This window comes from Cetorhinus maximus, chromosome 7 (genome assembly GCF_964194155.1).
Source record: "Cetorhinus maximus chromosome 7, sCetMax3.hap1.1, whole genome shotgun sequence".
In the NCBI taxonomy this organism is placed as follows: domain Eukaryota; kingdom Metazoa; phylum Chordata; class Chondrichthyes; order Lamniformes; family Cetorhinidae; genus Cetorhinus; species Cetorhinus maximus.
This window is the reverse complement of record NC_135885.1, coordinates 26,045,874-26,072,480: the sequence shown is the minus strand read 5'-3', so window position 1 is coordinate 26,072,480 and position 26,607 is coordinate 26,045,874. Positions and strand designations below refer to the sequence as shown.

General features: G+C 40.5%; 1 protein-coding gene across 2 annotated transcripts in view; it reads left to right on the top strand.

The window, feature by feature from the left end:
* fchsd2 (FCH and double SH3 domains 2) overlaps window positions 1–26,607 on the top strand; it is a 266,251-nt gene that overhangs the window by 180,639 nt on the left and 59,005 nt on the right. The window contains exons 9-13 of one of the 2 annotated variants that reach the window (XM_078545224.1): window positions 6,623–6,745; window positions 11,924–12,019; window positions 16,432–16,503; window positions 21,649–21,765; window positions 23,158–23,262. In XM_078545224.1, the coding sequence (XP_078401350.1) occupies window positions 6,623–6,745; window positions 11,924–12,019; window positions 16,432–16,503; window positions 21,649–21,765; window positions 23,158–23,262 (513 nt within the window). The remainder of the gene's footprint in view (window positions 1–6,622; window positions 6,746–11,923; window positions 12,020–16,431; window positions 16,504–21,648; window positions 21,766–23,157; window positions 23,263–26,607) is intronic. The other variant, XM_078545225.1, reaches the window with a different exon arrangement.

Genomic DNA, 26,607 nt, shown 5'->3' with positions numbered 1-26,607 from the left:
AGCACCTGTCTAGCTCATTGGATAATATGCCCTCCATCCAATTCATCTTCCCCTATTGCAATCTGCCATATTATGCCAGCATCTGGAAGTGAACTGCAATCTGTTCGGATAATGCAAATAACACAGCTGGTGTACGGTGCAGATGGCTGCTCTTAAGGATCTCTGAATGATTAGTTACTACTTGTTCCCTGATAGTCCCGTTGTCTAACATTAGACTGCTACTCATCTTTTGTTCACGTTTTCAGACTAGCTATAATGATTCCTTGTTTCACAAAATAATTCCCTTAAAATTGGTAAAAATAATAAACCTTGCAATGTTTCCACAGAGTGTACTTGCTTGTATCTATGTCACAGGTGGTGATGCAAAGTGACATCACCTGTACAGGGACTGTCCAGATTTAAGAAATATGCGCAAGTTAACTTGAGATCTCCATTTGTTCACTATGAGAAAGACTTGTGAAGATGGGCATCTCTTATCTCAGTTGGTAGAAGTCGCCTTTGAGTCAGAAGTTTGAGAGTTCAAATCCTGCCCCAGAGACTTGAGCACATAACCTCAGCTCAAGGAGAGCAGGTAGGCAGATTACCCAATGTTCTGGCCAAAAATTATCCTTCAACCAACATACTAATCCAGGTTATCTGGTCATTTAATAATAAAAACAGAAAATGCTGGAAATGCTTTTATCAGAACCCATGAAAGATCACAGACCTGAAACATGAACTGTTTCCCTTTCCTCATATGCTGCCTGACCTGAGTGTTTCAGCATTTTCTGTTTTTATTTCAGATTTTCAGCATCAGTAGTATTTTGCTTTTGTTATCTGGTTGTTTATTTCATTGGTTTGTCGGACCTCATGTGCACAATTTGGCTGCTGCATTTCCCTAAGCTATTGCAGGAGCTAAACTTCATAAGTATTTCAAAGGCTGCAAAGCACTTTGGGACATCCTGAGATTGTGAAAGATGCCACATAGTTGAAAGCTGTTTCTTTCTCTCGCTGCATTTAGATTTCTGCATGTTTTCGTGACTATGGATGCATAGGCATGAATCTCAGCCATTGATGTGTAATTGCCATATACCCAAAATGTACTCAGGACAACAAAACAGCTCTCTCTCAAAAATATACTTGCCACAAGATTTGAAATCAGTAATATTACCCATAGTATTATTGAATCAGAGATGCCATTTCTTTGTAAGAGCTTTAAGGATGTCGGTACATTACAATTTCTAGATTTATTTTATAACAAATGGTGGCAGTGGTAAAATAGATGATACATAGCATTACTGCACCTGAGTCATTTACACCAAGAAGTGTTAGAATGTCAATTAAGCGGTTTCATTTCAAATTTGTCTTCCATTTTACATGGGAAAAGCACCACCTGTCTTCTCTCTGCCTTCCTGGATAGTGTAAGGAGCACTTGAAGAGCCAGAGAAGTGTGTTTCATACTATAAGTGCTGGTGTCTTCTCTGTCATGTTTTATCATAACTAAGCATGTTATTCAGTCAGCAGAAACGATACAATATTGAAACTTACAAAATCAGGTGAATCTAACTGCCCTTGAAATTTTTTGATAGACTGGTGGGCTGCTCAAGTTTCAACTACTAAAATCAGGGAACAAAAAGTACAAATAATTATAAAATTAGCTTTTGTTCAAATTGGATATCTTGATGGCTTTTTTCCTCTGTGGCCGAATACTTGTTGGCATTCTCTATGATCTTGCCAATCCTTTAGTTCTGTTGCAGAATGTTGTAAGTACCTTAACTGTTTCCATTGGAAACATCAGGGCAGAATGAAGCAGTAAAGTGAGTAGTTCACACTGGAAAGTTTTTTTTGTGTGGCAATATTGAAAGATAACAGAAATGTCTCAACTGAATTTGTGGTGAGAAAAATGTGTAGAAGATTAATACACTAGAACTCCAACTTTACTGTTTTTAAGAAGAACTGCCTTCATATTGTTGACATATGATTACAATTTTAAGTGCTTACTTCGTGGCTCAGTGCCTATCTGCTCTACTACTAAGCCATGAGATAGTTCAAACTTCATCCCTGTTGAATTAGCTGGTCTCAACACAATTGTGGTTAGGTTGCTAAAGTGCCTAAGTATTAGCTAGGGAGGTTAAATTAGTTTTTTCAAACAGAACTAATTGTTATTTTTGGGAAGGAAAGTCAGCTAATGCCTGTTGAAACAGCAACTGTATGTTTCTTCTTCATTCATGGGATGTGAGCATCACAGGCAAGGCCAACATTTATTGCCTATTTATAATTGCCATTGAGAAGGTGGTGGTGGGCTGCCACCTTGAATCTGTGTGAAACAGATTACCATTAATGTCTTAATTTGTAGGAAAGAATGCAGCTTTTGTTTAGCAGATGTTAGTCAGAAGCTATGGGATTTATGATTGTATGCATTTACTTGACTGTGCTACTGCCCAGTGAAACTCCAACTTCGTGATAGTGCTATAAAGAAAACTACATGTTTTAATGGCTCCAGAGATGGTAGGATCCTCGGTAAAGAATTTGTTTTTGCTGGTGTTTACTGTCATCAAATATAAACACTGCTCCAAAGCTTCAGGCTGCTTGCTCTCCAGCTATTTTCCAGACCAGGACTGTGTTTATCTGATTGTTAGTCCAAGTGGAACTTCCCCAGGAAATTCCAGAAAGTGCATGCGCAGTTGTTTAGTCTGTTGCTTAGAGACTCTGAAACCCACCCTGCCACACAAACTGAAATAAATACATTAATGCTGGAAATACTCAGCAAGCCTAGCAGCATCTGTGGAGAGAGAAACAGAGTTAATGTTTCGAGTCGTATGTGACTCGTCAGGTCTATTGAGTGTTTTCAGCATCTGCAGTATTTTGCTTTAATTTTACTTCAACACAAACTGTTTGGTTTCTACAATGCCAGCAGCCTTTGGAATATGTTAACTGAACCACTTAATGTTTATGGCGTATAAATGCAGTTTGGATTTCACTGTCCACTCTATTTGAAATGGAGCAAAGCAGCACTACCAATATGTGTTTTTAAAACAACTGTCCCAACTGACTTCACACAAAAGCATTTCCGTATTTCAAGTGTTCCTATTGCTTTGTACTGTCTGGAAGAGTTTAGCATTAATCTAATTTGGGTTAATGGTGAGTCCGGGATTATCATGAGACAAAACAAAAGCAGGAAATGTCAGTTGTTAGACCACAAAACCAGGAAAGGGAAGCTCATCGAGTCATGATCTGTTTTCAAATACTGTTGAGTCAAATCGCGAATAGCTAAAAGCTAAATTCATCACTCTAATCAGATTAATATTGGCAATGATGTAAGCCGCCATTATCTTTTCTGTTGTATCTGCATAATTGAAAAATAACTACAACAAAAACAGAAAACGCTGGAAAAACTCAGCAGCTCTAGCAGCATCTGTAGAGCAAGAAACAGAGCAAACCTTTCGAGTCAGTATAACTCTTCAGAGCTGAAGAGAAGTGGAAATATGATGAAATTTATACTGTTTGGGGAGTGGTGGGGCAGGTGCAGCTGGATAGAAGGTGGGGACAAAAGAGGGATTGACAATAATGTCATGAACTAAAGGACAAAGGGAATGTTAATGGTTAACACTAGTTAACAATGGTTAACACTCCCTTTGTCCTTTAATTCATGACATCTTTGTCAATCCCTCCTTTGTCCTCACCTATTGCTGGCCTTCTATCCAGCTCCACCTGCCCTACCCCATCCCCTTTAAACAGTATAAATTTAATCACATTTCCACCTCTCTTCAGCCCTGAACAGGGTCATACGGACTCAAAACGTTAACTGTTTCTCTCTCCACAGATGCTGCTAGACCTGCTGAGTCTTTCCAGCATTTTCTGTTTTGGTTTCAGATTTCCAGCATCCACAATATTTTGCTTTTATCCTAGTGAAAAGTACCTATGCCTTTGTTATAATTTTGCTGACCCACTGGATGATGATTTTATGCGAACAGCAACAAAATCAAAACACTTCTTGAGAAACATCAGAAAATATAACAGCTGAGTAGGATCACCAAGGAATCGAGCACAAAGTTGCCAAGAAGATGGGACCCCACTATCAGGCCACAGGCATGCCCACCAGTGTTTTCCTTGTGGCTTGCCCACATGGAGTAGTCCCTTCCCACTGCTGGTTGAATATCAGCAGTGGCGGGAGGAGGACCTAAAGTGGCCACTTAAGGGCCTCTATTAGCCTCCATGCAGGAAGGCCGCTTTCGACCCTTCCCATCCTGACTCAATTTGGGGGATTCGGGAAGGTGATGGGTTCTCCACCTGAGCCTTCCAGCCCCGTTATTAGACTCTTAGTCTCCCATCCCACTCCCACATACTTTGTTTGCCATTCAAGGCACTTATAATCCTACCCTTCTAGACATGAAAATCCTTGTACCATTTGTAGTGCCTACATGTTATTGTGTTAGGAACAATGTATAGCTTTAAGTTTAATTTATATTTTGTATTTTGGGTGTTAAGAAAGGTGAAACTTTGTCTTAGTTACATTTAGACATTTTTGTGAGCTAGGTGCCGGGAAACCTGGGGCCCTGTTTGTATAACGTGCATTTTTAATGAGGTTTTACAGCTCTTGAAGCGAAGAGATGGGTTACCAAGGGGTTAGTAGTTTAGTGAAGTTGGAAAAAAATAAAGTAGAAAAACTGTGCTGTTGCCTAGCGACAAGGGTCCAGAGACCCATTTCACAGGGAAACACAGAAGGCCAGTCGCTTAGTGTGTGCATCCCAGAGAGTACAGGCAGAAAGCCTAATCTCTCTCATAAGAAATCCTACAAAACTGAGTTTAGGGAACTCGTGTTTGCCCTTAAGTTGAAGTAATAGTGAATTTAGATTGCAGCTTTTGGGTGTCTCAGGGAGAGATACCAGCTGAAGAAAAGCAGCTAGTGAATGCTCAGCAATCCGTCAGATGAAAACTGTTTGAAACTGAGCTAACACAAGCAAGAAACCTTGGCATTGAGACAATGGTAATTCTTCACTGGGGTTTTGTGTCTGTAAGGGTTGCTGGGATAAAAGAAATAGTGTGAGTTTAAATAATTTTCTGGTATCTATATTGAAATCTTTCCAAATTTTTTTGTCTAGTGTAATATAGTTCATTTTCTTATTTAGTAAGTGTTTTATTCTTTGCGTTAACAGTATACTGGCAGATTCTGGTGAGTGTGTTCAGTAACTGACCTCCACGGTTTCTAAAAAAGACGAAGTTAGGATCTACCAAGCCAGATTTCACTCTGGGATCTGACTTGTCCAGTATTAATATCAGCTGGGACCATAAAAATTGGCCTAGATCTCTTTATTTAAATGCTACTCGGTATTTTCCTCACAGCTTAGTATTTTCAGTGAATTTTTCAAGCCAGCAGTACTTGTGAGTCATTGCAGATCAGGTGTGTTGCACTTGTCAAAAGACAAACTTTAAAGAGGGAAGATAGACAAATAGTTAGAGCTGATTACTTGATAAAGAACAATGGTGAATGTCAGGAATGGGATGTTCAGTAAAGTGAGGGGAATTGCCCTTGGCATCATCCAGGTGGATTAGTGTTGTCCAGAAGACCTGCAGAGTCTTTTGCAGTTCTGTACATTCTATGTTTCTCCCTTTAACTACTTGTCTCTTTCATTATCTAAAGAATTCTTTGAACCCCTCTCTCTCTTATTTGTAATCTACCTTTATTATTCTTAGTTAGTCTTCAGTATTTTGGGATTTGATTTAAGCTAATGGGAAAACTACTGAATTTAGTAAACTAGGTATTTTGGTGTAAAGTTGGATAATTATGCCCATACTGTCAAAAGGAGACATAGCAACCAAGTGGGAGTATACCTCACAGCAGTCTGAACTTGTGCATATTGGTTAAATCTGGATTTCAAAACATTTATCTAAAAAGTGCTAGTCTTGAATAAACAAATAATAGTTTTGAAACATAGCCACCACTACTTAGCAACTTATATCAAACCAGTAATTGGTTTCTTCTATCTTCCCCTCGTCCACTTTGGCAGCCGTGGCTCAGTTGGTAGCACTCCCATCACTGAGTCACAGGCTCTGTTCAAAAGCCCCACTCCAGGACTTGAGCACAGAAATCGAGGCTGACAATCCAGTGCAGTACTGAGATGAATACTGCACAGACAGAGGTGCTATCCTTCAGATGAGATGTTAAACCGAGGCCCCATTTGCCTGCTTGTGTGATGTAAAAGATCTCGTGGCACTATTTCAAAGAGAAGGGGAGTTATTTATTCTTCAAGCAGCATCATAAGAAGACAGATAATGTGGTCTGGTAATTCTGGGATTGCTGTTTCAGAGAGATTGCAATATGTAAATTGGCTGCCACGTTTCCTACATTACAACAATGACTACACTTCAAAAGTACCACAATGGCTGCAAAATCTTTTGAGACATCTAGTGATCGTGAAAAGTGTTATATAAATGCAAGTCTTTTCTCCTTTCTTTCTTTCACTGAAATGAATTGATATGGTGTTTTAAATCAGGGACAAAATACAGCTCAAAAATTTGAAGCAGTTTTTAAATCTATGTGGAACTAAATGGTTCATCAAAGTTTCTTTATAGGTTTTTCCCCCTATAATAACTTTTGTGTCTTTGGAATAATATTTTATATACTCTTTTTATACTGTTACAGGCTCTTGATGGAAATTTCTATGGCCACCTTAAAGAATACTTGATGGTGTTCAACAGAACGGAACTTGAGACCTGTCAATCTGTACAGAATACATTCCAGCTGCTAGTAGAAACTTCCAGCAAGGTGAGTCTCTGGCATTGCAAGGATGGGTTTATAGTGTTCATTGGAAATGTGCCTCATTAATTGCTTGATACGCTGTACCAAACAATGCTGGGATTCAGGAACTTCCTCAACGATGAAATCCTTGAACTACATGTATTAGATTATCTAAACCTGCCAGAAATTGTATTTTGTAAAAATTAAGCTGTTGTATTTCCTGTGAACGTAAAACTGGATTAAGATTGCTTTCATTTTGTACCAAAGTTTCTGTCAATAGCAGTATTGGAAAGGAAACGCAAACAAAGGAGCACTTATAAGGACATTTCAAAGTCTTTAGTCCTTGAGAAAGACAGGCGGGTGTGGTTGTCTCCTGTGTTGTAAGGACATAACATTTGTGTCTTGGAATCAATGAAGGAGAATGGATGATTGTTATCCCATCCAGGGAATTCAGAAAATTAACTTTGAAATTACACATAAGGAAAAGGGGAGGAGGGTCATTCTGGGAAGTTATATACTTCCTAGTGGTTGATTGGAGCAGCATAGGCATGAGAACAGATAACTAAGCAGCCTTTTTTCAGATTCCAGGTTTTGAGCAATGTCGACAAGACTGCATTTATTGCCAATCCTAATCAAAATAGCGATCAGTTTTACAACCGATTGGTTTTCTAGACTAACTCAGAAGACATTGAGTCATACACGTAGTGGAAGATTGGAATCAGTTTTTGGCTAGATCGGGTAAGATGACAGGTTCCCTTCCCTGAAGGATATTAACGAACCAATTGGAGTTCTATGACAATCTGGCAGCTTTAGTAGAATCTTTTTTCTGCTGCTGCCTGCAAATTAAATTGAAATTGCTTCAGTAACTTGCCCATGGTGGAAGTTGAACTTGCGTACAGTCCTTTCTCTCCGTACAACATCTCAACTTAATAGTAATGTGTGGTGTGAGAGAGTGAAGAGAACAAATAAGGACAAAATTAAAGCATCTTGTTTAATCAAGAAATAAGTGCAGAAGTCTTCTGGTTGATTTTAATACAGATTACTTATAAAAGGATGTGAGAGATATTGGGAAGCACAGTGCTTAATTTGTGTGGTAACTATATGTATATAATTCATAGTGATAGAGTCAATTATTTTTGTTTTTCATAGTAAGTGCAAATTCCAGACATCTCGATCGTTTAATTAATTTGTGACACTAGGTGATCTTGTGTTTTAAGAATTTATTTTCTCCAAATCATTGCTGTCTTTCTATTCATCACAGAATGTGACTTAACAGATGGCTTCAATAACAATTTGAAGGCAAAAGCCTCAATGTTCAGCTGTTGTCATTTTCATCCTTTGATTTTTTTTTCTTTATTCTTTAATGGGATGTGGGCTTCATTGGCAAGGCCAACATTTTTTGCCCCCCATCCCTAATTCCCCTTGAACTGAGTGGCTTTTTAGGCCATTACAGAGGGCAGTTAAGAATCAACCACATTGTTATGGGTCTGGAGTCACATGTAGGCCAGGCTGGGGTGAGGATGGCAGATATCCTTCTCTAAAGGACCAGTGAACCAGATAGGTTTTTATGACAATCGACAATAGTCACCATTACTGAGGTAGCTTTCAATTCCAGGTTTTATTAATTGAATTCAAATTCCACCAGCTGCTGTGGTGGGATTTGAATCCATGTCCCCTGGGCATTAGCCTGGGCATCTGGGTCACCAGTCCAGTGACATTACCACTACGCCTTCATCTCCCCTCAACCTGCAATAATTATGCTTAATTAATTATAATTATGCTGCAATATAACCATTTCACAGGCTGTTATTTTTCTAACACTTGAAGCAGAAATTTACGGTTCCTCTGCTGACGGGCTTGCAAGGTCCATGCTGCCCTCATCCTCACTCCTGACCCATCTGCAATTTTACACGGAGCAGGCAGGGCCTAGGACTGCCAATCTGCCCTCACCCAATTGAAGGCCCTTAGTAGCCAATTATTGGCGACTTCAGAGCCACTTCCCACCCAGCCTCAACTTTGAGGTTGGCAGGAGGAGTTCAGAGGGGGTGGTGGGAAGGCCAACAGGTCAGCTTGAGCCCTGGGCAGGAATTGGAGGGGCAATTCCCTCAAAGGCCCCTTTCCACATCCCTGCACGCGCCCCCCCCCCCCCCCCCCCCCCCCCCCCCCCCCCCCCCCGCCGCCCCCACCCCTGCCCAGGTCTGCCCTCAGTGAGTGCTCCCTTCTCTCCTGGTCTCTCCCTGAAGACCCCCACCCTCTTCTCCCCATAGCCCCCAGCCCTTCCCTCCTCTCTCTGCTGTGAGACCCCCTGCACTTACCTGGTCCTGTACTCCGGGACGCAGAATCTGGGGACTGCATGTACTCCCAAGCCCTGACCACTTGCCACTTGTGTTGCTGGGATAACAGAGCTGCCAGCCAATGAGAAGTTCCGTCTCCAGCCAATTAATGCTCCTCAAAGTGTTAAATGGCTATGTGGCATCTGTGATCATCGGGACTGTATTCCCCACCAACTCTTCCGGTGCTGGGGCAGGAAACCCCTGCCATCCGAAAAATCCAGCTCTTAATTTCTTAAATTCTTCAACTCAGACTTGCCTGCTCTGACCAATAATGGTCTGAAAGCTATTTATCCAAATTTACTATGCCTGAGTGTGTGACCTAACTGTTTTAATTCTTTATTTCATGAACATTTCTTCATACATCACTAAACTTGAAGGGATATGATGGACATCTGGTTCAGCCATCCACTGCCAGATCTGGCTGGACCACGTAAAGCACCATCAGGTCCTACTCTTGTCTGCTAAAACTGCTGGTTATTCCAGGATCACCCTAAGATGCAAAGATAACCTCCAGCTTCTTTTCTGTACTGCAAACCACCTTCTTAAATCCCTCTCCCCTGTGTCCTCCCCCACTCACTTCCAGCAATAAGTGAATGGATCTCATGGACTTCTTTGTCACTATGATCTGATAATTCAATCAGCAGCCTCTGCCATGTCCCTCCCTTCCACTAGCCCACTGGGCCAAACCTCATCTAAAGTCCCCTGCAGCCCTAGTCCAGAACTCTAGTTTCTCTCCTGCCTCCCTTCATCCGTTGTCCAAGCATCTTGTCCACGAGGCCCACCTCCTGCACCCTCAACCCTATTCTCACTAAACTGCTGACCACCCAGTTTCCCCTCTTGGTTCCCATGTTAGCCAATAATCAGGTTTCTGCCTCTGCCAAAGTACCAAGCAGCTTCTATCAAAGTCACAAGTAACTATGTGACTGTGACAAAGGTAAACCATCTCTCCTCGGTCTTCTTCACCTGTCTGCAGCCTTTGACAGAATTGACCACACCATCCTCCTCCAACCCTCCTCTCCATTGTCATCCAGCTGCTGTCACCTGGATCCATTCTTACCTATTTAATTGTAACTGGAGTATCATTGCAATAGCTTCTGTTCCCCTCCAACACCATTACCTCTGGTAAAAGCAAAATACTGCGAATGCTGGAAATCTGAAACAAAAACAGAAAATGCTGGAAAAGCTCAGCAAGTCTAGCAGGATCTGTGGAGAGAGAAACAGAGTTAACATTTCGAATCCATATGACCCTTCTTCAGAGTTCTAAAGTAGGGTCATAAGGACTCGAAACATTAACTCTGTTCCTCCCATTATCTCTGGTGTTCCCCAAGAATCTGTCCTTGGCATCCTCCTATTTCTCATGTACATACTGACCCTTGCTAACATCATCCAAAAGCACAGTGTTAGTTTTTACATAAGCCAACTCTACCTCATCACCACTCCTCCACTGTTACCAAATTATCAGACTGCTTTTCTGGCATCCAGTGCTGGATGAGCAGAAATTTCCTCCAATTAAATATTGGGAAGACTGAAACCATCAATTTCAGTCTCTGCTGGAAACTCTGTTCCCTAGCTATTGATTCCATCACCCTCCCTGGCAACTGTCTGAGACTGTTCACAATCTTGGTGTCACATTTGACCCCAAGATATGCTCCCAAACACACATTCATGCCATCACTAAGACTGACAAGTTCTACTTCTCTAATATCACTGACTTTGCTCCTGTCTCAGCTCATCTGCTGCCGGAACGCTCATTTATGCCTTTGTTACCTCTTGACTTGACTATTCCAATGAACTCCTGGCAAAGGTGTCTCAAGTTCTACCCTCTGTAAACCTGAGGTCGTCCAAAACTCTGCTGCCCATGTCTTAGAACCATAGAACCATAGAAAAGTAACAGCACAGAAGGAGGCCATTCGGCCCATCTTGTTCATGCCAGCCTGAGGATACCCAAGTGCCCTTTCTAATCCCACCTTCCTGCACCCCGAGAGCCCCTCGGGGCTCCCACCCCCCCTCCGCCTCACCAGGTAAGTGAAAAAACGATAAAATAAGAGTAGTGGTATTTCACCGGCGGCCGAGGCTTCCCACTTATTCTACACCTCTCATGTCTCTTAACCCATACCAACTCCCATTCACATATTACCCTGTGCTGTCTGACTTACATTGGCACCCAATTGTCCTTGTTTTCAGATCCCTCCAAGGCCTCAGTCCTCTCTATATTTATAATCTCCCCCAGCCCCGCAACCCTCTGGAATACCTGCCCTCATCTAACTTTGGCCTCTTGAGTCCCCCAGTTTCAATCGCTCCCAGTTTCAAACGCTCCATCATTGGTGGCTGTGCCTTCAACTGCCTAGACCCCAAACTCTGAAATACCCTCTCTATGCCTCTCCACCTCCCTACCTCATTTTCCTCCTTTGAGACATTCCTTAAAACCTTTCTCTTTGACCAAGCTTTTGATCGGGTGACCTAATATCTCCTCAGGTGGCTTGGAGTCATGTTTTGTTTTATAATGCGCCTGTGAAGCACTTTGGGACATTTTCGGTGCCATATAAATATAATTTGTTGTTGTGAATCTTGATTAATGTGTGTCGGGTTAATTTTTTGGGGGGAAAGTAAAGCTATAAATATGCTGCCAAACACAGAACATGCGTATATATGGAAGTTTTGGCTGCAGTAAATTATGTACACCATACATTTGTGTAACATGCCTTTAGTGACAAGTAGTTCTAATATAGGTATATTGAATCATATAATGTAATTGCACCTGTATTGAAGTACAGAAGGTGCTGCTCATACGTGTTTCTTGAAAGGTGGCATGGCATCGATGGCTAAGTTCTCTTGATCTATTTATCAAGCTACTTTGTGACCTTTTTTTTAGGGATTGCGAGATTACAATCTACAGCTTTTTCTCCAAGAAAATCCAGTATTCCAAAAACCTCAGTCATTCCAGTTCCAGCCTAGCGACAATGACATGGTATGTGGCTGGTTTATTCACAAGTATTTATTTATAATAGCAGAAAGATAAGCTGATAGAAACAAGCCCTTCCTCCTCACTATTTTCAAAATGTTAAACAAAAAGATTGTATTTTACAGTTCTGTCTTATTCCCCAAGCAGAGGGGCATTATGTATTTCAGAAGACTATCTGAGAAAATTTCAGTAGTGGAGTTTCTGATGTATTGGCTAAGAATCAAACTGTGAATCATGAAACCCTGATGCTGACTTTGAACTTTAAATTATTGATAAGTTTGTTCTTCTTATAATGTACACACTTGTCATCTACAGCAGGTAACCAACATGGTTCATTAAGGGCAAATAAAGGAGGCCAGCTGGGATTTTCCTGTCAGCCTCCAGGTCCACGCAGGCACTATGAGTCAGTTTAATTGCTTCTCACAGTTTCCCGGCGCCAGACAGGGGTGGGGGGAGGAAGGGCATGGGATTGCCATGCTTCAGTCAAGCCCAGAGACCCTCCCTGGGTGCATTAGCAGCCACAGGCCGCCCTATAGAGGGACTCTATCCCCCATAGTAATGACCTGGCTGCAAAAACTATTTTGTAATTTAAATGTTAAAAGGCTGGAGAGAGGGCACCCCCATTTTGAAGCATCCTCATACTTACTTACCTTCCAATGCAGCTTGCTGCTTGTTTCAAGATAGAAGGCCTCTGATTGGTCATCCAAATTTGACAGCCTGCCCACTGTCCTAATTAGATGGGAAGCCTGCCCTCTAACCATTAATTGGCCACCCAGAGGGAAATCCTAATGAGTGACTGTTACCAACACAGTACAGGCTTCTGATCCACATTTCAGCCGGATGGTGGGATTCAGAAGCCTGCAGGGAAATCCTGCCCTTGGTCATCAAACTTTGGGAAGAGAAGCCAGTAAGTTTTTAACACAAATGACCAAAATTCATTTTATGAAGCCAGTAAAATTATTTTAATGAAATTGATATTTGACCCCTGGAAGACTTGAAGGCAGGCAGTGGAATAGTTTTTTTAAATGAAGGAATTGGAAAGCAGCTAAAATTAACTTGTTTTACAAACAAGTTTGAAAAGGTTAATACTTTGGGTAAAAGGTCAGAGTTGCTCATGATGATGATATCTGTGACTACAGAATGAAATCACTTTATTTTGCAATTTTTATTCCCCTTATGTTGTGTTACTGTGTAATCCTTCATTACCGATATTCAATGAATAACTTGATGTTAGCAATTTTCCCCTTAGTTTCTATGACTCTAAGAAAACAAACAGTGCCTGCCCATTGTGCCTGTGCTGACTCTTTGAAAGAATAGTCATACTTAGTCCCACACCCCTGCTTTTTGTCCGTAACCCTGTAAGTCTTCATCCTCGTGTATCTATATAACCCCCTCTTTAAAATTATTTATGGAATCAGCTTCTACCACCATTTCAGAAAGAATGTTCCAGATCCCCACAACACTCTAATTAAAAAATTATACCCCTGTCATGCTGCTAATTTTTTTGCCAATGATTTTACATTTGAGCTCTGGCTATTGACTGACTGACTGACTTGCCAGAGGGAATAGTTTTTCTCAATCTACTCTATTAAAACCTTTGGTCATCTTGAAAATTCATGTTAGGTCACCTCTTACCCTTCTCTGTTCCACAGAGAACAGTTCCTAACTTGTCTAACTCTCCTCATTTCCTGAAGTCCCTCATCCCTGATAAACCTTCTTTGAGCCCTTTCTAATGCCTTTACGTCTTTCCTGAAGTATGGTGCCCAGAATTGTCCACAATACTCCAACTGAAACCTAACCAGTGATGTTTAATGTTCTAACATCTTTTTTGCTTTTGTGTCCTATTCATCTAATTATTAACCCAGTAACCCATATAATTTTTAATTACCTTATCAACTTAGCACTGCCACTTTTAAGGATTTGTGTATATCAAAAACAGGGCCTCCCTGCTCATCCATACTTTACAAAATCTTGCCATTTAAATTATACTGTCTTCCATATTAGTCCTCCCAAAGTGCACCACTTCGCCCTCTCCACATTGAACCCCATTTGCCATGCTTTTGCCCATTTACCCACCTTGAAGTCTACAATTGTCCTCATCACTAACATGTTATCAAGTTTTGTGTCTTCCACAGACTTTATAATGCTACAACATACACCCAAGTCTAGGTCATTTATAGGTATTGGATCCAAAACTGAACCTTGGGGAACTCTCCTACACACCAGCTCCCAGTCTGAAAAACATTCACCCATCACCATCCTTTGCTTCCTGTCATTGAATCAATTTTGCATCCATACTGCCACTTTCCCCATCACGATATGTTATTGGCTTAATTTAAGAAGCACTGAATTCCTTACTGTGCATCCTCATAAAAAGCAAATCAAGCAGTGGTATTATTGTTATCTCCAATTTTTCACCCACCTTATCCTTGGAGAGGAGAAGGCTAAGAGGAGATTTGATAGAGGTGTTCAAAATCATGAGGGGGGCTGGATAAAGTAGATAGGGAGAAACTGTTCCCGCTCATCAAGGGATTGAAAATGAGAGGGCACAGATTTAAAGTGATTTGCAAAAGAAGCAAATGTCATGTGAGAGAAAAATTTTTCACACAGCGAGTGCTTCGCGGCTGGAATGCACTGCCTGGAAGTGTGGTGGAGGCTTTATCTATGTGGTGGAGGCATGTTCAATTGAAGCATTCAAGGGAGCATGGATGATTATTTGAGTAGAAACAATGTGCAAGGGTTCGGGGTAAAAGCAGGAGAATGGCACTCAGTCATGAAGCCCATTTGGACATCTGGTGCAGACACGATCGGCCGAATGGCCTCTTCCTTCGCCGTAACAATTCTGTGATATCAGTTCAGCTTCTTTTCAAATTTATGTTGATCCTAAATGAATGCCTTTCTCTGGTTATCTGTTCAGCATGCCCTCTTGTCCTGTGGAAACAAAGTTTTATTCTAATCTCTAACTTCCTTTAGGTGTGAATTTTGTATTTGTGTCTTGTCGCTCTATATTCACTGTGCAAATTAAATAGTAACTAAATAGTTTTGCTGTAATATCTGCTTGAAGCTGACCAGGCTCTGTTATGGTCATGATCACTCACTTTTATTCCTTCTGTTTTTGATACTCACTGTTTACGTCAACAGTTCAGGCTTAGCATCTTCTAGGTGTGGAGTGTGAAGTTCTCTCTGCTCAGCCCCATCTTCTATAGATCATCATCTGCCACACACGTAAATTTTTCTAAATCCTATACGAACAAGGAGCAGGAGTAGGCCATTTGGCCCCTGAAGCCTGCTCCGTCATTCAATAAGATCATGGCTGATCTGATAGTAAACTCAAATCTACATCCCGCCTACCCCCAATAACCTATCACCCCCTTGCTTACCAAGAATCTATCCACCTCTGCCTTAAAAATATTCAAACACTCTGCTTCCACCGCCTTTTCAGGAAGAGAATTCCAAAGACAAGTAGATCAAAAAGGAAGGTCTAAGTTAGGGTGGAAGACAGGAGAGATTAAATAACAAAAGATTTAATGGTGCAAAGAGAAAGGGAGCAGTAACATTTACCATTTAATCTTTCCTGCCCTCCTCCCTTTCATGGATGTTCCCTTTTGTTCTTTTTCCATCCTTCCCACTTTCACTTGCTCAAAGCCTAGTACGTTCCTAACCTTTTCTAATTCTGATGAAAAGTAACAGACCTGAAACATTAGCCCTGTTTCTCTCTCCACAGATGCTGCCTGATTTACTGAGTATTTGCAGTAGTTTCTATTTTTATTTCTGATTTCAACCATCTACGGTATTTTATTTTTGCCAAATTAATGCAATGTCATTTGCCTTATGGCTTTTGGAGGAAAGTGTCCTTTTCTGTATCAACTCTAAAACTAATTGCTAGAAAATACATCAACAATCAACTGTTTCTGGAAAATGTATTAGCACACGTTATTTTATATTATGTTCCTTTCTCAGAGTTATACTTTGAAACACTGATCTTTGTTTCCCATACCTATACCATGCACATATGTCAACGGTGCTTTAAATGATTACTTACAAATATGTTGATCTATATCTACTTGAAACCAAACTTAGCTAAGTACCTTTTCATTCTCTGAATGTGAAGATGTATGGAAAAACGTGTTCCTTAATTTATGATTATCTTGACAAAAACTCAATGTTATTGTCCAAGTTGCTAAATTGCTGTTTACTGTGGATGGATCCCTAACCTCTTTTGCTTTAGAAGCTTTTTTTACCTTTGTTAACTTTTAGTTAGTGATAATGCTGTACTGTTTCGTGGATGGTTTGCATGTGTGCTGATAAATGTTTAAAGCTACTTGAGTAATCCAGGGCAACTTGTCTGATTTTTCCTCTAACCACTGTATGTCGAAGCTAACATGTTCATTTTGTCCTTTAATGTTTTCATTGTTCAGAGTTTTAATACAGTGCAGCTTGTGGACATAGACCTCTCACCCGTCAGCACTTTGCGAATGACTTTAGCAGAGGTACACACAGTCTTTGTGTACTTGGTGTCTTGTGGTGTGGTGTGCATGTGTAAAAAAACTGCATCTTTTGATAGACAACAGTGACAGCTCCTGACGATTGCAGTACCTTAACTACCTTTGTACAATTGGTGCCAGTTTGTGAATTGATGTTTGGGGCCTGATTTTGACCCACTCAAAACCTTTTTACTTCCGCAGCATTAAAATCAGGCCCTTAAAATCATCTGTAAAAGATTTCTACCTTGAAATCTTGAATTAATCAATTGCTTTAGTAAATTTGGCACTGTTTGGGATATACTATAAGTATGTCATAAGATTGTGCCATGGTAAAAGCCATTATTTAATGGCTTTCAATAATTTATTTATATTCAGATCTTTTCTATCACAATTCTGTGGCATATGATATAGTCATGTTGCACCCTTGTTACTTGCATGGATGCATAACTTAGCAAGATGCTAAATGGAATTGGACTTTTTGCCAACTGGTCAAGTATCTTGTTTCCTAATCTATTGGTGACCCAGATGAAGGTAATTTAAATGTTTCTTGATTGGCTAACTAAGATTGTCTATTGGTTTCCCAACTGGAAAGATTATCAGTGCACACTTAAGGGGTTCAGAACAAGGGCATTACCAATTTATTTCTCGTTACAATGATACCTGTCTGAAATGACCTTCATTAATGGATTAATTAATTTTTCCTCATTTTTAGAAGCCTGGTTTCATATTTTGATTCCTAACCTATCCCATCAGTTTTCCATACAAGGTTCAGCGTTGAAGCCTGGTTCACGCAAAGCACCCTGTTAGATTTTTGCTAGCAATTGCAGTTTAACTTTACTGATTTATCACTTGATAATATTTCTAACTTCCCAAATGACTTATCAGAGATTGCAGCCACTCCTTTGGTGTCAACTAGTTTAAATAATAAAACAAAACTATTCTATTGACCAAAATTTCTGCGTTGAATTACTGAACGAAGTATTACTTAGTTTCTTAACTACGTTAAAGCCATCAAGTAAATTGGGTCAGTAGCATAAAAAACTAAAAATATCAAGTGAAGGTGAATATTGCTTGCACAGGAAGCAGAATGATGGTTATTAAGTATAATCTCTTTCTGATTCTCGCTCATTCACTCATTTTGTGAATGGTAACCTTTAGAAATCTGTTTGCGTTGTCTTAGTAAAAGGTTAAAATAGTCTCCTTGTTAATTTTATCTTAAATTCTGCTTGAGGTCTGTGAAATAACCTTTAAAATTTCTTTCAGCAGTTCGTAATGGTTGTAACCCTTTAAACTAGATGGTTTATCGTTCATTAGGAACTGGCTCTTTCATATAAAAACTTGTATTGGAAGAAAAAATGTAAATTTAATAATTGTAGAAATGAAAGAAAACCTGTAAGTGATATAATATACACATTTTTTCCATGGTACTTTTAATAACCAGTATATTTTTTTAAGTAATTTAGGAGTGAATGCTCCATTAGTGCTCATAGGGTTAGCTGTGACAACAACGTTCTCCAGGGGCTACCAAAGAATTCTTTAAAAAGAATTTTATAATTTCAATTCAGAAGCCAAATGTAGGTTAATACACAGATAAAATCCAAATTAGTTTAGCTGAGAGAATTACAGGCACAGAGTCTCAAACCCAGCTGTCCGAAAACCAGACGTTTTTGTAATGTATCATGTGTCAATATTAATTGAGTAAAATTAAAAAAAACTTACCTGGACAGCTTGATTAAGTGCTGCATTGGCACGGTGCAGTGCCGAACTAGTTAGCAGCTTCACGCGTCAATCTATTCCCACACTCCAAGCGACCCTTGATTCCACCTGACCCGGCTTGACCTGAACTGCCCAACCCAAAATCCAGCAAAATCCAAAATCCGGCATGGCCTCAGTCCTGAGGTTGCTAGCCTTGAGACACTGTACCTGTATATTAATTATTGGTGTGAATTATACAGGAATCAAGACCCAGGAAAAACTGCCTTATATAAACTTTTGGATACTGGAAATTGTAGTCATTGCAATTCATTTCAGAAAGTGAACTGTTAGCCTGTGTTTAGTCCAGCCGAGCAAGATGCATTATTCACTTTTCCCTTAAATTTATTGGTTTTATATTGCAGCATTACTTAATCATGAAGAGCAGAAATGAGCTCCTTTTGCCAATTTGACTTCTGCTAAATGAATACATACATTAAGCTCAGCAGCCTGTCTAATATGGGGATAGTTATCTCCAGTTCTTGCATATTTTTACACTTGACTGGGGTTAATGTTACATTCATGCGGCAGTTTCTGTTCCATTGTTTTTGTGGGGTATAACTTGACATTCAGATGTCACGTTAGAAACTAATCTCACTAACAACATGCTGTATATAAATCCTTTAATTTATTTTAAGCACTATGAAAGATGCTAGAGATACATACCTAAACCTCCCCCTGGGGAGCTACAAACATGGACAAAATGTAAATATTTGTTTATTAAACATCTATATTAAAGCTGAAATGTTATAATAGTACTCGGGGTTAAAGATGATTCCCACACCATTTACTTTAGTGACTGGGTATTAACTGGAACCTTTTGCCCACTTTGCAGTTAAGAATCTCAACATTGAGATAAGCTTGCAGTTCCCCAAATCCTGAATGAAACACAGTGATGTTATTTAATTCTAATAAAAGGTTCATTGACTTATTTTTGAGGAGGAGCAATGAGTGAGGAGAGAAATTATTCTTTTTTAGGAGCTAAGCTACATTGTTGTTTGTTCATTTCACTTTATTTTAAATATTTTGCTGTGCTTTTGTTACCTCCAAGCTTGGCTATTCAAATGCTGTCCTGGCTGGCCAGCATCAGTCCACAAACCCTCCTTTAGCCAAAATTCTGCTGTCCATATTCTAACTCTCACTAAGTCCTGTTCACCCAGTATCCCTGTGCTCACCATTCTACATTGGTTCTGGTTCACCAATCAAAGATTGGTGAAAATTTCCAGCAGGGGCAACAACAAGATGTCTGGTCGTGGTAAAACTGGAGGGAAAGGGCGCGCTAAGACCAAGACTCACTCTTCCAGAGTTAGTCTCCAGTTCTCAGTTGGCTGTATCCACCGGCTGCTGTGCGAGGGTCACTATGTCGAGCGTGTTGGGGCCGGAGTCCCCATCTGCCTGGCCGCCATCCTCGAGTTCCTGACCACTGAGATCCTCGAGCTGTCCAGCAAGACAAGAAGACCCACTTCATCCCCCGCCACCTGCAGTTGCAATGACGAGGAGCTGCTGGGAGGGGGTTAACCATAGCCAAGGGTGGGGGTCCTGCCCAACATCCAGGCTGTGCTGCTGGCCAAGAAAACCGGGCATCCCAGCAAGGTCTATGCCTGAAGGGGTGAGATGAGAAAAAGATCAATATCTTCATTTTAAAATTCTCAAATACGTGTTTTAATTCCTTCGTAGCCTCACCCCTCCTTATTTCTGTAACCTCCTCCAGCTTTACAACCTCTGAGAATTCTTCATTCATCCAACTCTGGCCTTCTGTATCACCCCACCATTGGTTGTCATGCTGATAGCCATTGAGGCCCTAATCTCTGGAATTCCTTCCCAAACTTCTTCACCTTTCTCTCTTCCTTCTAAGACATTGCTTAAAACCTATCTCTTTCACCAAGCATTTGGTCACCTGCCCTTTCTCCTCTCTGGTTCAGTGTCAGTTTTGATTTGATTACGTTCCAATGAAGCAAATTAAGATGTCTTACTGCATTAAAGGTGCTATATAAATGCAAGTTGTTGCTATAGAATCATACTAGATCAGTGGGTGACCCCTTGATTCAATTAGAGTTCAGATTATTGAAAACTGTTAGTATTGAAGAGCAGGATGAATATTTTAACTATAGGCATTTGTCAAAATTACTGCTTGTAATTGTCACTAAGGTCAATTAAAAATAAATAAATTACTTAGAAATTTCTGACTTTAACTCATTGACTTCCTTTCTCCTTTCTTAAAATGAGAATGGATCTCCTGTGATGCTGCTCATGTAGATCAGAGGACATGCTATTTTATAAGGCCAGATGCATTTTACAAATTACATGGTATTCTGCCTTTTAAAAAAAAGTAATCCTGACCTCTAAAGCAGGTAGCTGGCTTGAGGAAGGCACAAATTCCTTTTAATTGACTTTGTGAGTGTGACAATTTATGTGGTGTTTGCATTGCAGCAAACACCTACTGGATGCAGGACGGTTACTAAATAAAACCAGTTATCCAAAACCTTGCCCTTAAAGGCACTGCTTGCAGACACCTCTACCGTTAGCCTGCATACCATTAAGGGAATATGCACTGGAATATTACTCTTTGACCAAAGGGCCAGAGAGAAAAAGAGAGCCCAAAGAACCGAAATAGAGTTAATAGTGAATACTGTTAAAGATTCTGCTTGTTTCCTATGTAAGAATCTGAGCCTGGATTATTGAAGATAGATGGTGACAGAGCCTGGTGCTTTGCATGCTGCTGATGTACAGTAAAGCTTGCTATTTTCCTTTTTGCCTTAATCAGTGGGTTTAGTATTGAAATTCAGGAGAATAAGCAGAAGAGCGGCTGTAGTTTTGTCTGTATTCTTACTTTATTTTATGTTTTAACTTCTAACTAGAATCAAATTTTACAACACACATGAAAAAATCTTATTACGTGGCTGGATTTCCACATCTTGCATCAATTACTAAATGAAAGGAGGCTGGAAATTGTATTTATTAAATGCCCCATCTTACCTTACCCATCCTCCAGTATTCTTACTTTCCACTGCAATAAATGGAGGATATCTTTTGATGCTTAGTGATTTACCTAAAAGAAAACACCAAATTGTGTCTATCTTGCAAGCTCTCAAGTATGAAATTGCAGTATAATTCTCAAAATGTAATCATTTTGCCATTTCATAATGCAGTACTTGTGAATCAGTGTACCCACCATAATTCCAGAAATCTTTCCTGGCCTTCTGCATATTCTTTTAAATTTAGCAAAAGAAATTCTAATATTTCTTGGTAAGTGAGATAGAGATAAAAATAGCACACTGTTAGCTAATTGGCATTAAGTTTATTGGATGCAAACAAATTTCCCAAAGGATCCAACAAGTGTGTGTCCATGGTCATCATTTTTTCTGTCACCCTGTTAACAAGTCGCACTAAACATTGCAGAGTCGGCAATTGGAGTATGAATCTGGGACCACTGAGGAGCACAGCCTTAACAAGGAAGCTCGTAAATGGGCAACACGTGTTGCACGAGAGCACAAAACAATCATCCATAGTCAGAGGGTAAGTGAAAAGTGCAAATATTCTACTATATTTTAATTAAATGAGCTTGGCTGTGTTCTACACTGAACTTACCAGTCTAGTTTAGAGAAACTGACCAAAACCTAAAATAGGAGGCATCAAAGGCATCCTGCAGGATAATGGCTACCCTGATCAGATCATTTTGCACTGTATATCATGCAAATTTATGAATGGGACTAAGGCCATCACTTTCGGCCCTGAAAAGTGCCCAGTTTACTTCAGATTACCCTGGAAGGGCAAGGTATCTCAAAAATCTGAGCAATAGGTAAAGCTAGCTGTTTCACACTGCTATATGCAGTAGCAGCACAAGTGGTATTCACCACTAACAGGATGTTGCCATTAAGCCAAAAAGACATTTGCCCATCACACAAATAAGTAATGTGTATGAATTTCAGTGCCAGCGTGATGCTAGGTACGTTGGCCGCACGTCCAAAGACTGGCGGATCATTTCAAACAGTATGTCCCAGCCACTGTTTGCAATGGGCACGGTACAGACCATACCCAACCAGCCTGTGCTTGCAAAACTTAAAACATAGTGTCCAACATTAAATGTGATTCAGCGATTGGGTAACTTTTGCTAAACAATCCTTAGTGTGCTAAGAATTATGCTGACAACCAGTTTAACATTGTCAGTTGGGCTCGCAGTGTGGCACATTTGCGTGTACTGGAAGCTGCATATATTAACACATGGCCCTGTTCTTTGCAGACAGAAAGAGCATGTACACACATTGCACCTGTTTCAGCTAAACAAAATAAGTGCCAGCCATTCGCTGACTTATTCCTCAGAGCAATGCCTTGACCAATCAGGGTCTAGCTGCCTGGTTTAAATTTCAAAGAATGCTTGGCAGTTAACTGGCAGCCATCATCACTGGTGCATTCTCCATGGCAATGCCATTTGCCAACCAATCAGCACTATCTTCACATGAAGTATAAATTGTTGTTTTTCCCTTATATTGGTATTCTTGCGAAATGTCCTGAGTTCAAGACGAAAAATTTAGATATGTCTCTTTTTCAGCAATACTCAAGTTCTGTACTAACAAATGACTATTTGTAAACTTGCCCTAATTAATGTTAAGTTTGGAAAAATGATTTAGGTTCATTAAGAACTTAATCTGTACTATCAGCCCCTTTGTATGCAGCCCCATTGACCTCAGCACTAGACCAGGTTATTCACATTCCTGCAACAAGGCTTGCGTTATCCGTTAAAGCGCATTCCCATAAGTAACGTCTAAGTCACATGATTGACTTGGTACCACACAGACTCATTATGTTTGGTTCTGTACTTGTTTTCCTTTCAATTTTTGACAAAGCAGAATCACATATTTGACCTAATTGATTTAAATTAGTCATTTTATCTATTGTTTGAATTTATAGACCTTGGAAGATCTAAAGGCTCATGGAACTGTAATCTCAGAACAAGGGCGAATTGAGTTGGAACAAAAAGTAGAAGAGGCTAGAGAAACTATCCGGAAGGCAGAGGTAAAGGATATCTGAGAGCAGAATACAGTATGAATTTTCAAAAAGAAAGAACAGATTAATTAACACACCTGGTAATTTTATTTGCTTGCTGCTTTACTAAATATAATAAACACAATGGGAAAAATTGTCCCCCCATTGGGGGGGGGGGTTGTGCGGGGGTGGGCGCAAACTTGATTGGCGCCCCCGATCGGGGACGCGTCGCCATTTTATGCGGCTGGGCCAATTAAGGCCCGCCCATCGTGACGCTCACCCGGAAGCGCTGAGTGCTCCCTGTGCGGGCGGGAGGCAATTCCCTGAGTCATTCCCTGCGCTCTTTTACGCATGGATGCGAAAGAGCTCAGAGATCTCCCTGAGGCACCGTTTGATGTGTTAATTTAATTAAAGGTGGAAAAAACTTTTAAAGCGTCCCCTCGTGTGACACTGTCACATGAGCTGGGAAATGTCAAAGAAGGAATGTTAACATTTTAATTAGATGTTAAAACACTTCATGAAACCTCATCCCGCCGTGGGTGAGGTTTCATGAAAAATGCGAAGACCACCTGGGCTCTTCGGCTGCCCGCCAACCTTAAGGTTGGACAGGCAGCACAGCTAATTGAATTAATTACTATTTAAATGGCCTTAATAGGCCTTTGACAGTTTGGCCAGCGTGCAGCCGAGTCGGCTGTGCACCCGCCGAACTGAAAATCTAAATGGTGTCAGGACGCCTGCCCGATGTCACCACGCGTCGGTGAGCATGCCCCGCCCCCGCTCGCCGACCAGAGAATTCTGCCCAATGAGTGGAAAATGTAAGCCATGATATTTTTGGGATATGTGTTTGTGTACATGTGTGTCTGTCTATATTCCTTACTTGCAGTTACCACCAAGAATACTTTAGTTATCAAAATAGAAAAACACACACTGTTAGATCTGGTTATTACCTTAACTGTCTGTTCCCATAATGCACAGTAGTGCTAATGAGTATATAAGTACATCGATCTTCACTGAAAGACTTTTTCAAATTCTGGTTTTGTGAACAGAGGCAGTAAATGTACAAACTTTTAGCAGTAAACAGAAGTACAATTTAGCAAAGATAAATCTAAATCTAACCTTTTAACAGGGAAGTTTTGTTTTTGCTTTCTAAAATGTACCATTTTAGAGTTGCTCTATTGGCTTCATGGGAGCCTTGTGCTTTGGATAGTCTCAAGGAACAGTCAGTAGACACTAAGCCAAAAGAAGCCAATGCACCAGTTCTTCTTATAGCTGATGGAATGTGGTACTTGCAATTAAATTTCACGAAAATGATTAACTTGCACAGGAAGTCTCTGAAACAAATAAAACTCTCCTTCGAAGGAACATTAATATTTTAGAAATTGGGGGTGATTCTTAGATTTGTGGATCCAAGTTATGAAAGAAGACCCAGAAAAACTATGCCCCCTTTTCAGGAGAAAAGAATATTGAGGCATGTTTAAAATGTACAAATCTTATAGATGGAAGCTACGTTTCCAACGTATGCTGCAATTGTGAAACTAGTGATGGTAAGGGTACAAAACTAACCAGCCTCAAGAAAGGTGAGCTTTCCTTCCCTTAGCCCACATAGCAATCAATGGAAGAGACTCCCAACAAAAGAAAACAGAATAAATATTTGTTTAGAAACTGGAACAGTGGACATTGGATTAATCTAGAGTACTTAGCACAACCTTGATGTTGCCAGATGCCCTCCACACACCTTCAAGCAATAATCACTAGATGGTCTCTGAAACACTGGCTGATTTTTCTCTCCAGAACCCGCTGATGCTTAAGCCCATGAAACACCCTCATTGAGATCAAACTCAGAAAAGGCTAGGCATTGAATTTGGTACCTTCTAGGCCATATGGCTCATGCTACTGACCGACTTTATCACAACCACAAGGAAGTATATTAAATTTAATTTTACTTACAAATACTATATTTGGTTTAAACCAAATTAAGTTTCTACTTTGGAAACCTTGTGTAAATTGGCATTGGATAAAATAATTGCAGAAGTATTTTTTCCAACAATAATAACCCAAAATATCCAACTGTGTAATAAAGAATAAGGGCAAATCCTAAGGAATAGCTTTACTGAGTGTAGCTACAAAATGGTCAAAGAGGGGTGTGTGTAAAGTGTAGTATTGTATATTTGATAGTTTAACTCGAAGAAGCTTATTTTCTTCTATTTGGTAATGCTTAAGTATTATTTGTTATTGTTTAAAAGAGTTAGTAATTTAATTTTTAGATCTGTAAATACTTCACTACTTTCATTATAAAATCATGCTTAGAAGTTTACTGAAGGAAAATTGTTTTTAATATGAACTGCATCCCCTCTAAGGGTCTGTTTTTATCTAAATAAGATCTACAGTTTGAAATGTTTGATACCATTTGAGCTGATACAGATTGTTCTTGGTGCATGTATTCCTTATCGACGTTTAGGACTGGAAAGGATGTCATTTGGCACAGTTTCTAATTATCTAATTTGGGGGTGTCCCATTGATGATGCCAGCTAAGTGACTAATTCAAGAGAATGAGTCATGATTTTGGACCTCTGAGGAGGGGAATTGCTTGCTACTAGAAGGTGAAGATATCTGTTAAGAAGGTTGCTGTTTATGAGTTATAAGCTCAGATCATTGAGGAGAGGTATAATTTCTTATTAAAAAGCGAAGGAAAAAAACAGATTGCCCTACACCAGGCTTGTCCTACCTTTTCACTCAGGGGGTGGGGGGGGTGATATTTGCATATTTTTCTCAATCAAAGTGCCAGTGAGAAAATTTCAGAAAGCTAAGGTTTGGCACAATAATAAACTGAATTTCAGCAAAAAAGTTGAAGTTTTAAGGAATGAAACAATTTTTGAGGAAAGGAACAGCAATGTCATGACAATTTATTGCTAAGTTAAAAAAGGGTAATCAATAAAAATGACCTGTGTGTGTATGTGTGTCTGGCTCACATCCAGCCTCGGGTTGCTCACACACACACAGGCACCCTCACCCACTGTGAGTGGGCCCATGTGTATGTGTTGGTGTGTGGTGGTGAGAGTGAGTGAGAAACCTGAAACTGGGCGCAAGGCAGACTCGCCCTCCAGGGGCTTAACAACATGACTTTGCCTTCCACGGGCCACCAGAACTTCGCCCTCCTCAGCCCCCGCCGTTGACCGGCTCCCCGGGCGCCAGCCCCGCCGTTGACCGGCTCCCCGGGCGCCAGCCCCGCCGTTGACCGGCTCCCCGGGCGCCAGCCCCGCCGTTGACCGGCTCCCCGGGCGCCAGCCCCGCCGTTGACCGGCTCCCCGGGCGCCAGCCCCGCCGTTGACCGGCTCCCCAGGCGCCAGCCCCGCCGTTGACCGGCTCCCCGGGCGC